General features: G+C 42.3%; 1 protein-coding gene across 2 annotated transcripts; it reads left to right on the plus strand.

Annotated features, from left to right (window-relative positions):
• The first annotated feature begins 855 nt into the window (after positions 1–855).
• On the plus strand, positions 856–3436 carry LOC121562077 (cysteine-rich protein 1-like). 2 transcript variants are annotated; one of them, XM_041874459.2, is made up of 4 exons: positions 856–1014; positions 2406–2500; positions 3031–3085; positions 3355–3436. In XM_041874459.2, exons 1-4 carry the CDS (start codon positions 972–974, stop codon positions 3417–3419), a joined length of 258 nt encoding a protein of 85 aa, XP_041730393.1. In that variant the 5' UTR covers positions 856–971; the 3' UTR covers positions 3420–3436. The 2 variants fall into 2 exon arrangements, with proteins under 2 accessions (XP_041730393.1, XP_041730394.1); XM_041874460.2 differs by having other exon boundaries at positions 3358–3436.
• Positions 3437–12360: the final 8924 nt, after the last annotated feature.

Genomic DNA, 12360 nt, shown 5'->3' on the forward strand with positions numbered 1-12360 from the left:
TATGGGGTATTGTGTGTAGATTGATGAGGAAAAAAACAATTTAATCAATTTTAGAATAAGACAAAGTGTGGAAAAAGTCAAGGGGTCTGAATACTTTACAAATGCACTCAATTAGGTTTTTGTTCAAAATAATTTATAGGGCAGCCAATAATTGTGACACGCATGTTTTTGAATAACATAATGATATCTTGATGACGATTATTTTTCTATTTCAACAATTTTTACTCAATTAAAGGGTAGTTTCATATGATCTTTTGAGTAAGATCAAGCCAATAGACCACAATGACATGTTTTCACAGCCTTTTTTGTTCATATCTTTCTAGTTCTATATATCATATCTTTCTAATTCTATGTATCATATCTTTCTAGTTCTATGTATCATATCTTTCTAGTTCTATGTATCATATCTTTCTGGTTCTATGTATCATATCTTTCTGGTTCTATGTATCATATCTTTCTGGTTCTATATATCATATCTTTCTAGTTATATGTATCATATCTTTCTAGTTCTATGTTTCATATCTTTCTAGTTCTATGTATCATATCTTTCTAGTTCTATGTATCATATCTTTCTAGTTCTATGTATCATATCTTTCTAGTTATATGTATCATATCATTTCATAACATAACTTTGTCCTATTTCTATGTATATTTTGTATTACCATTGACACCAATGTGTTGATATAGCATTTTCTTTTGAAATGATTTTTCTTTGTCTCGCTGTGACAAGGTACTCGCCACATCCTGGTTCTGTCATCAGAACACGTCACATTCAGAGAGTTGAACCTATTTCCTGTACATCTCTCTGACACACACACACGTTTTCTCTACACACTCTCTCACACACACATTCTCTCTCTCTACAGACACTTTCTCTCTCTCTACACACACACTTTCTCCATCTCACACTCACACTCTCTACGTCCACACTTGCTGTCTGCTAACTAACAGTGTCAGGAATATCATCTATCATGGTGGGCTACTGTCCCATCTGTGGGAAACCCGTCTACTTTGGTGAGTGCAATGTGTGGGTGTGTGTGTGTGTGTGTATGTGTGTGTTTGCAGTGTCATACAGTGGGTCAGAGATGCCATAGAATTATGGAATAGTTACAGGTTTCTGAGAGGCATCGCTCACAAATCTTTTCTAGCTTCAATCGTTATATCTTTCCTATTGTGTGCGTGTGTCTGTGTCTGTGTGTGTCTGTGTGCGTGTGTGTGTGTGTGTGTGTCTCCATGCTCTGAACAGTCTGTCATGACTACACACAGACAACAGGAAGTGGCTTCTCTGAGGGAGCAGACTGTTCTCTAACACACCGGCTATGCTCCAACACTCTAACCTGGTGTCCTTTCCTTTCTAACCGGCCTTCTTTTCATCCCGGGATAAGTTCCAACACCCTAAACTGGTCTCTTTTCCTTGACTGGCTGGGTTCCAATAGTCTAACTTGGCTTCCTTTCCTTCAGAGGCTGGGTTCCAATAGTCTAACCTGGCTTCCTTTCCTGCAGAGGCTGGGTTCCAATAGTCTAACCTGGCTTCCTTTCCTACAGAGGCTGGGTTCCAATAGTATAACCTGGCTTCCTTTCCTGCAGAGGCTGGGTTCCAATAGTCTAACCTGGCTTCCTTTCCTGCAGAGGCTGGGTTCCAATAGTCTAACCTGGCTTCATTTCCTTCAGAGGCTGGGTTCCAATAGTCTAACCTGGCTTCCATTCACCTGGCCTCCTTTCCTTTCCTGTGTCTTAAGTCCTCAGTTGATATGAGGCAGCAGACTGTTGTCTCACATTCCGGCTTTGTTCAAATACTAACTTGGCTTCCTTTCCTTTAGGGACTTGCATTATTTGCATGTGTCCGGTACAGGAACTAGGGTTGCAAATATAAACCATGAACTTAGTAAATAGCATTGGTGTTTAATATGAGGGTTTCAGCATGAAATATACTTTATATATATTTATATGACTGTCAATATGTCTTTGTTGTAAATGTGTTGGCGCCAAACTGGTGGCAGTTGGGAAAAAAAGTAAATAGTTGTCAGAGTTGCAGAATTAATTTAAAATAATGCCATTGTTGATTAGATGCTTTTTTCATTAATTAGGCTATTTTCTTTTGAAAACACATGGACAATATGGACACAGACACACTATATAGGAATACTTTTTAAAAAAGTTACTCAAGTATAAATTTCCAAAGTTACCATAGAACATTCCAGTAACTTTGGTAAATTACCGGTAGCTTAGCAACTCTAACAGGAACAAAAAAAAAACCTAACAGGTAACTCTCCAGTCACAGTGCAGATCTCTCTCTGAATGGCAGACACCATTTGACCTCTAAACCCTACTATCCTCTAACCCCATTGGTTCCTGACAGACATTTGACCTCTAACCCTTGGTATCCTTGAACCCCATTGGTCCAGGTGAGAAGAAGAGGTCGTTGGGGCGTGACTACCACCCTCTGTGTCTGAAGTGTCAACAGTGTCAGAGACAGTTGACCCCAGGACAACATGCAGAGGTATGGAGAGAGAGAGAGGGAGGGGAGAGGAGGAGGGAGAGAAGGGGGAGGGAGGAACGGGAGCTGAGAGGGAGGGGGGAGAGAGGGGGAAAGATAGTCCCAAAAGTGTCAGAGACAGTTGACCCCAGGACAACATGCAGAGGTATGGAGAGAGAGAGAGAGAGAGAGAGAGGGGAGGAGAGAAGGAGGAGGGAGGAACGGGAGCTGAGAGGGAGGGGGGAGGGAGGGGAGGAGAGGGGGAAAGGTAGTATCAAAAGTGTCAGAGACAGTTGACCCCAGGACAACATGCAGAGGTATGGAGAGAGAGAGAGAGGGGAAAGGAGATAGTATCAACAGGGAGGGAGGGAGAGAGGGAGAGAGGTATAACGTGGAGGGGGAGATGTAGGAGGGAGAGGAGGAAGGGAAGGGGGAGAGAGAGTAAGTCAGGGAGAGAAGGGGGAGGGGAGAGAGATGGAGGGGGAGTCAGGGAGAGATCTGTGTATATTTATGTATCTCATGAACTAAGATGTTTTCTGTGCATTGTGTTTCAGCATGATGAGAAGCCCTACTGCACTAACTGTTACATGAAGACGTTCGGTCCCAGAGGTAGCTACTCCCTGGTGATGTACTGTACCAAATGGAAGCCTATTCCCATAAATATGGTGTATACAGTAAGTCTCTCATCTCTCTCTCTCTCTCTCTCTCTCTCTCTCTCTCTCTCTCTCTCTCTCTCTTCTCTCTCTCTCTCTCTCTCTCTCTCTCTCTCTCTCTCTCTCTCTCTCCTCTCTCTCTCTCTCTCTCTCTCTCTATCTCTCTCTCTCTCTCTCTCTCTCTCTCTCTCTCTCTCTCTCTCTCTCTCGCTTTCTCTCTCTCAGCAGGTAAGGGGAGAATGATGTCATACGGTCACAGCTCAGCCTCCTCTTCCTCTTCCTCCTCCTAGGAACCAGTCTAACCAAAGAAACAACCAAAATACAACCTAATGAAAACTAACAGCCTATCAACAAGGATCTATGTTCAACCAACCTGACATTCAGCCAACAAGCCAATGACTAAACAACTAGGCCCAACATTCAACCAACCAACCAATGTTCGACCAACCAAGAAATAACCAATAGACAACCAACCTGACATTTAATTAACTAATATCCAACCAACCTGACATTTAATTAACTACTATCCAACCAACAGACATCAGTCTCACTCTGAACGTCCCCCTCTTTCAGTCAATCATAAAACAACTACCTGGACCACAACTTTGTGCTCAATGGAGACAACGGTTGTTCTTCAATAAACCAACAGCTCCTACAGCCGTCTTGTTGCAGTGTGTGAGTTAAACACAGGGTCCCTTTAGGCCTCAACACATCCTTATACTACACATGTACTGGAGTGGACACTCCCTAGCAAGATCATGTCTAGAATACCACCGGAGTTCTGAACACACACACACACACACTTACAGAATTGGAGTGTAGCTATGCACCTCTCCCTTTCTCTGTCATCAACCAAAGCCAGAGAATGAGTGTGTGTGTGTGTGTGTGTGTGTGAGAGAGAGAGAGAGAGAGAGAGAGAGAGAGAGAGAGAGAGAGAGAGAGAGAGAGAGAGAGAGAGAGAGAGAGAGTGAAAAACCACAGTGTGCCATCACAGCTGCAAGATTTGTGACCTGTTGCCACAAGAAAAGGTCAACCAGTGAAGAACAAACACCATTGTAAATACAACCCATATTATGTTTATTTATTTTCCCATTTGTACTTTAACTATTTGCACATTGTTACAACACTGTATATATACATAATATTACATTTGAAATGCCTTTATTTTTTTGGAACTTCTGAGTGTAATGTTTACTGTTAATATGTATTGTTTATTTCACTTTTGTTTACTATCTACTTCACTTGCTTTGGCAATGTTAACATATGTTTTCCATGCCAATAAAGACCTTAAATTGAAATTGAAATTAGAGAGAGAGAGAGAGAGAGAGAGAGAGAGAGAGAGAGAGGGTGAGGAGTTGAGAGAGAGAGGAGCACAGAGAGTGGGAGGAGAGAGAGGAGTGGGTTGGGAGGGCAGAGGAGAGAGAGAGAGAGAGAGAGAGAGAGAGAGAGAGAGAGAGAGCACAGTCTGCTGGAATGGGCATTTGAGTGAGACAGAGCTGGTACACATGCACACAAACACACACACACTTCTTCCTGTTCCTCTATTAGTAATGGAACACTTCCCCCTGTTCCTCTGTTAGTAGTGGAACACACTTCCCCCTGTTCCTCTGTTAGTAGTGGAACACACTTCCCCCTGTTCCTCTGTTAGTAGTGGAACACACTTCCCCCTGTTCCTCTGTTAGTAGTGGAACACTTCCCCCTGTTCCTCTGTTAGTAGTGTAACACACTTCCCCCTGTTCCTCTGTTAGTAGTGGAACACACTTCCCCCTATTCCTCTGTTAGTAGTGGAACACACTTCCCCCTGTTCCTCTGTTAGTAGTGGAACACACTTCCCCCTGTTCCTCTGTTAGTAGTGGGAACACACTTCCCCCTGTTCCTCTGTTAGTAGTGGAACACACTTCACCCTGTTCCTCTGTTAGTAGTGGAACACACTTCCCCCTGTTCCTCTGTTAGTAGTGGAACACACTTCCCCCTGTTCCTCTGTTAGTAATGGAACACACTTCCCCCTATTCCTCTGTTAGTAATGGAACACACTTCCCCATATTCCTCCGGTAGTAGTGGAACACACTTCCCCCTATTCCTCCGTTAGTAGTGGAATACTTTTTTTCTTGATCATGAAGTATATTTAAAACCAAATGTTTTACTGGGTGACTTTCACTTTTACTTGAGTCATTTTCTATTAAGGTGTATTTTCTTTTACTCAAATATGACAGTTGGTTACTTTTTCTACACTGCTTCCATCCAGCTATCTACTATCATTTTCATATGTGTGAAAAACTTGGTTGGAAATCACACAAGACTGATCTCAGTTAATTCATACTGTATGTTGTAGTCTGTCCAAGAGAAATCACACAAGACTGATCTCAGTTAATTCATACTGTATGTTGTAGTCTTTCCAAGAGAGAAATCACACAAGACTGATCTCAGTTAATTCATACTGTATGTTGTAGTCTGTCTAAGAGAGAAATCACACAAGACTGATCTCAGTTAATTCATACTGTATGTTGTAGTCTTTCCAAGAGAGAAATCACACAAGACTGATCTCAGTTAATTCATACTGTATGTTGTAGTCTTTCCAAGAGAGAAATCACACAAGACTGATCTCAGTTAATTCATACTGTATGTTGTAGTCTTTCCAAGAGAGAAATCACACAAGACTGATCTCAGTTAATTCATACTGTATGTTGTAGTCTGTCTAAGAGATAAATCACACAAGACGGATCTCAGTTAATTCATACTGTATGTTGTAGTCTTTCCAAGAGAGAAATCACACAAGACTGATCTCAGTTAATTCATACTGTATGTTGTAGTCTTTCCAAGAGAGAAATCACACAAGACTGACAGCCTGTGAGTTTATTAAAAGCATTCAGTGATTACATGGCAGTTTAGAGAGCAACAGGTCTTTATCTGTAAAGGGTAAATAACATAACATCAACATAATCTGCACTCACATCACAAATATGAAATAAACACTTCTCAACAATACCTTCGAGATCATTTATATATATTACCATATTTATTTACTTTAATTTGATTAATTGATTGATTTGCACACAGCATATTCACAATTTAATGTATATCAGACCTGAACTAAGTACTATACTTTCTCTGTAACCCACAGATCATAAGAGAATAACACAAATATCTCTATATAGTACAAACATCATAACAATAATCTACATAATAATCAATACCATAATATTTATAATGAATAACATCATTATCTCTATACCACTAACAACATAACAATAATCTACATCAGTCAATATCATAAAATGTATAATCAATAACATCATGAGAATCTGTCTGTCTGCAACAAAACAATCCCCAACAACAAAGTAAAATGACTTGAGAAAAAGATGACCCCTTTATTCAGATGTTTCAAAATACAAAGAATGAACAGATGATTATAATAATACATGGACTAATAATGGAAACACTTCAAGATAAAGGATCTAAGAGAAACACTAAATAAGATAAAGACAAAGACAAAAGCTAAAAGCAGCAATACATTCTGGAACACAAAACAGACGTAATTGAGCTACTCTCTAAAAATAATCAAAACCCCATGTTACCCAAAACTCCATGTTACCAAAACCCCATGTTACCAAAACCCCATGTTACCCAAAACCCCATGTTACCAAAACACCATGTTATCAAAACCCCATGTTACCAAAACCCCATGTTACCAAATCTCCATGTTACCCAAAACCCCATGTTACCCAAAACCCCATGTTACCCAAAACCCCATGTTACCAAAACCCCATGTTACCAAAACCCCATGTTACCAAAACCCCATGTTACCAAAACCCCATGTTACCCAAACCCCATGTTACCCAAAACCCCATGTTACCCAAAACCCCATGTTACCAAATCTCCATGTTACCCAAAACCCCATGTTACCAAAACCCCATGTTACCCAAAACCCCATGTTACCCAAACCCCCATGTTACCCAAAACCCCATGTTACCCAAAACCCCATGTTACCCAAAACCCCATGTTACCCAAACCCCATGTTACCTAAACCCCATGGTACCATGGTGGTATAAAACAAACAAAAATTAATAATAGTGGTTACAATCACTCCTTTTAGATTTCTTCCAAGGTTATAAAAAGAAACTAATTCTTAACTTGTGTTATTAAAATTAGAACCACTTAAGGTTTGTCACCACATTTTAAACACCAGTCTACTGCTGACCATCGAGTTCAAAACACAAAACTAACCTAAGATCAACATTTAGGGTCAGCGTCATTCTACTCCTACTCAGTCCCCTGGGCTGCTCTCTCCTCTCCCGGTCCAGCTTCAGCTCTGGAGCTCAGAGAGACCATCTCCATGGCATTGGCATCAACATAAAGATCCATGCTGCTCACCCTGTTCACTCTCTTCTGCCTCCTGGTGGTCTAGGGAGACACAGCACCAAGAGTGAGTGAGTCAGTCATGGACTAATAATGGAAACACTTCAAGATGAAGAATCTAAGAGAAACACTAAATAAGATAAAGACATAAAGACAAAAGCTAAAAGCAGCAATACATTCTGGAACACAAAACAGACGTAATTGAGCTACTCTCTAAAAATAATGAAAGCCCCATGTTACCATAACCTCATGTTACCCAAAACCCCATGTTACCCAAAACCCCATGTTACCAAAACCCCATGTTACCCAAAACCCCATGTTACCAAAACCCCATGTTACCATAACCTCATGTTACCATAACCTCATGTTACCATGGTTGCAAAAAAACAAACTAAAAGGAATCATGGTGGTTGCTGTCACTCTTTTTAGATGTCTTCCAAGGTTCTAGAAAGATAAACTAATTCTGAACTTTTCAGCTATTATTAAAATCCCGGTCTCTCGTTCTCTCTGTGTGTGTGTGTGTGTCTCTGTGTCTCGTTCTCTGCTGCGCGCCTCTCATTCTCATTTGGTTAATCACACACCTTAAACACAGATATAGACCAATGTAGAATCTGAACCCTGCTCATAGACACAAACATTTAAATGACTTGTAACGTCTGAGTAACTGTCTTTACCTTGTAGTACAGGTAGAAGGTGGTGATGGCTGTCAGTAGGATCAGCAGCACTACAACATGTCTGATGATGAAGGCTGGCAGAGGAGAGGCTGCAAACAGAAACACCTTTGATGAGGGGACTGGTCATCATCACATAGATCTGTGGGAAATCTGTCAATGACAAAGTTATAAGTCTGGTTCATGTTCAGTTACCTGTGACGGTGAGGGAGAGGAGCTCACTCTCAGAGGAGAAGTTATGAGAGAAAACATAATTGTCATAAACACAGCTGTAGTTCCCTTGGTGGGAGTAATCTGCAGCAGGGAAGAGGAAGGCAGCAGAGTGATTGACAGCTGGCTGGGTCTGGGTTCTGTTGGAGCCGGTGAACGTGAGGAGGAAGGAGCCTCCTGGGTACTGTGGCTGAGTGGAGCAGGTGATGGTGAAGCTGTAGCCCCTAAACACCTCTGGCCCCTGGTGGCCCCTGGAGATCCCTCCCATTGAGTCAGTCAGGAAGATATCAGGCTGGACCAGGAGATCTGTAACAATAAAAGAGAACAAGAAAAACCTCTTCAACTAGTTTCCTATAGATATGACAATAACATCAGCATGTAACAGTGCTAGCTACCCTCCCTCACAGGGCAACATGAGTAGTGGGCCTACAGTCACTGAGACAACATATGTAGATATCAGGCTGAAGCAGGACATCTGGAACAAGAGGAGAGAAAAAGAAAACGTAGCTCCTCAACTACTTTCCTCATTTAGATATGACAATAACATGACATGTGGCAGTGGCAGTGAGTAGAGACGATCAGTGAGATAACACTCAAATACAAAAGCATTCTGGGATATTTAAGTTGTATTTGATTCCTACTTGACTGAGTGATTTATTTTGCAGACTTACAAGCAAACAGTCATCATTAGAGGGGCAGAGGAAGTTGAATGAATAAAGGGAATCAGTGGAATATAATGATCATATATTGATATTTCCTGAGCAGATCACTTATGTGGCCTACCACTTCGTGGCTGAGCCAATGTTGCTCCTAGACGCCATGTCGAAAGTCACTGAGCTCTTCAGTAAGGCCACACAAGCTACTACCAATGGTGGTCTGTGGATTGTATGGCTTTGTGTGATCGATCCTATACACCTGTCAGCAACAGGTATGGCTGAAATAGCTGAATCCACTACATTTACATTTTAGTCATTTAGCAGACACTCTTATCCAGAGTGACTTACAGTTAGTGAGTGCATACATTATTTTTTCATCCCTGCCGGCCATTCCCTCCCCTACCCTGGACGACACTGGGCCAATTGTGCGCCGCCCCATGGGTCTCCCGGTTGGAGCCGGCTACGACAGAGCCTGGATTCGAACCAGGATCTCTAGTGGCACAGCTAGCACTGCGATGCAGTGCCTTAGACCACTGCATTTTTGGCCATAAAGTGTAGCTTGTTATTACCTGAGCAGATCACTGTGAATCCAAGATAAGTTGAATACGATGTCCCACACTCCCTCAGTGAAGACTCAGACCCAGAACAGTCAACTCTAAACCCTCTAGTGGTGTTTCCAGGTAGTACTGAAACAGTGGAGCCACAACCCAGCTTTCTACACACTACTGCAGCTATAGCCTTGGCCCAGCCTCCATCTCCCACAGTCCTCCACTCTCCCTCGTCGTACTGCTCCACTCCACCAGCACAGCGACTGCCTCCTCCCACCAGCCTCACATCATCAGGCTCTGAGAAAAGAAGAGAGAGAGACAGTAATCTTACTATTTTCTCACTAAAACACACCTATATTGCCTCTCATATTCTTCACTCCATGTGAGAAACAATGTTGATTGAGTGACAAACTGTTTCTTACCTGAGCAGGTGAGTCCAACAGCATTACCAGGTAGGCAGGTGTTGTTTTTTCTGTCTGAGGTGTCACAGTCCAGGAGAAGAGACTCATTGCCTTTACACTGGAACTCTTTATCCCAGGTCTGACCCTCACCTTCTCCATAGAGCCCCCCCTGTAGAGCTGCAGGAGCCCCACAGCCAAGCTCCCCACAGACTACCTCTGCATCCTGCTGGTCAAAGTCAGCTTCACACACTGAGGCCCAGGACTGACTGGACTGATTGGACTTCACCTCCAGTCTCCCAGAGCAGACACCAGCTCCATCCACAAGCTGCACAGACTCTGGAGAAAAAGAGTTGGTTGAACATTCAATCCGTTTTGTTGATGACACTGTCAAGGACTAAACACAAATATGTTGGATAAAAGATTGTAGGTTGCTATGTTTGATACTGTAAGAGGTAGAAATGGGTTCTTAGTCACTCAGGACAGGGTTGGGAATAATGCAGGCAGGAGACAGGAATAAGTTCACTTCACTTTATAGAAAATAAACAGCTGGACATCCATCAGGCAGCTTCACTTCAGTAACATCTGAACTACAATGATCTACCCATGCACATCTCCCATAAACCAATATGACAAACACAAATATAATGTTTAAATACATCTAACATCTCTCCCTCTCGTTAAATGAAATGAAAAACACATAAAACATGACACATGTAAATCTTGTATAATGTACCAATTAAATATCTAAATATTACCAGTCTCTTACCTGAACAGATCACATTATGATAATATCCACCATAAGAGATACCAGGTCCTCCTCCACCAGTGTTACACTCTCTAATTGTAGACTCATTTCCTCTGCACATACTCCATAATTTGATTAGTCTTCTTCCCTCTTCAACCAGAGGTCCTCTAGATTCAGCTATAGCATTCCCACAGCCCAGCTCTCTACACACAACCTTAGCCTCTTTCATCATACTCCCAAACCAAGGACGTAGACCAAACCACTCTCCTTTATAAAATACTTCCACTGTCCCAGAGCAGGAAGTGGTCCCATTCACCAGTCTGACTGATTCTTCAGCTGTAAACAGCAGAGAGGAAAACACAGTGGTGAGGACAGATTATGACAGGGCTTCTGTTATTCTAACAGCAGTAATGCTTTGTGGTTGACAAGTATTAGCAGTTCCATAAAACAGTACTTGTTATTGGATTTTAGAATGGTGTGTATCGACCCATGAATTTCTCCATGTGGGATAATAAAGTTGACTAATATTGAACTGCTATAATCACTGTAGATTTATACTCTACCTACCTGGTGGACTGATGCTTTGAGCCTGGAGATCTGAAGAGAGAGAGGAAGAGAGAGAGAGAGAGAGAGAGACAGAGGAGAGAGAGAGAGAGAGAGAGAGAGAGAGAGAGAGAAAGAGAGAGAGAGAGGGAGGCTGAGGTTAAATGAACATCAACATGACCTTTCATGATGTGATGGGGAAGATAGGCTTATCGATGGTATGATGCAACAACACACGTGTGTACACACACTATAGATACAAAAGTATGTGGACACCCCTTCAAATTAGTGGATTCTATTTCAGCCACACCCCTTCCTGACAGGTGTATAAAATCGAGCACACAGCCATGCAATCTCCATAGACAAACATTGGCAGTAGAATGGCCCATACTGAAGACCTCATTGACTTTCAACGTGGCACCGTCACAGGATGCCACCTTTCCAACAAGTAATTTAGTAAAATGTCTGCCCTGCTGGAGCTGCCTCGGTCAACTGTAAGTTATGTTATTGTGAAGGGAAACGTCTAGGAGCAACAACGGCTCAGCGTGAAGTGGTAGGCCACACAAGCTCACAGAACGGGACCGCCGAGTGCTGAAGAGGGTAGCGTGTAAAAACCGTCTGTCCTCGGTTGCAACACTCACTACGAGTTCCAAACTGCCTCTGGAAGCAACGTCAGCACAAGAACTGTTAGTCGGGATCTTCATGAAATGGGTTTCCATGGTTGAGCAACCGAACAAAAGCCAAAGATCACCATGAGCAATGCCAAGCATTGGCTGGAGAGGTGTAAAGCCCGCCGCCATTGGACTCTGGAGCATTGAAAACGCGTTCTCTGGAGTGATGAATCACGCTTCACCATCTGGCAGTCCAAAGGAAAAAATCCACGCAGCAATATATATTTACCATTACCTCACTAATGCTCTTGTGGCTGAATGGAAGCAGGTCCCCGCAGCAATGTTCCAACATCTAGTGGAAAGCCTTCCCAGAAGAGTGGAGGCTGTCATAGCAGCAAAGGGGGACCAACTTCATACTAATGGTCATGACTTTGGAATGAGGTGTTTGACAAGCAGGTGTCCACATACTTTTGGTCATTTAGTGTACATT

Source organism: Coregonus clupeaformis, unplaced genomic scaffold, assembly GCF_020615455.1.
Source record: "Coregonus clupeaformis isolate EN_2021a unplaced genomic scaffold, ASM2061545v1 scaf1304, whole genome shotgun sequence".
NCBI lineage: Eukaryota > Metazoa > Chordata > Actinopteri > Salmoniformes > Salmonidae > Coregonus > Coregonus clupeaformis.

Coding starts and splice junctions, on each gene's coding strand:
- LOC121562077 (XM_041874459.2), top strand. CDS start 972: ATGGTGGGCTACTGTCCCATCTGTGGGAAACCCGTCTACTTTG. Junction 1,015..2,405: donor TGGGAAACCCGTCTACTTTG/GTGAGTGCAATG, acceptor CCATTGGTCCAG/GTGAGAAGAAGAGGTCGTTG. Junction 3,086..3,354: donor GAAGACGTTCGGTCCCAGAG/GTAGCTACTCCC, acceptor TCTCTCTCTCAG/CAGGTAAGGGGAGAATGATG.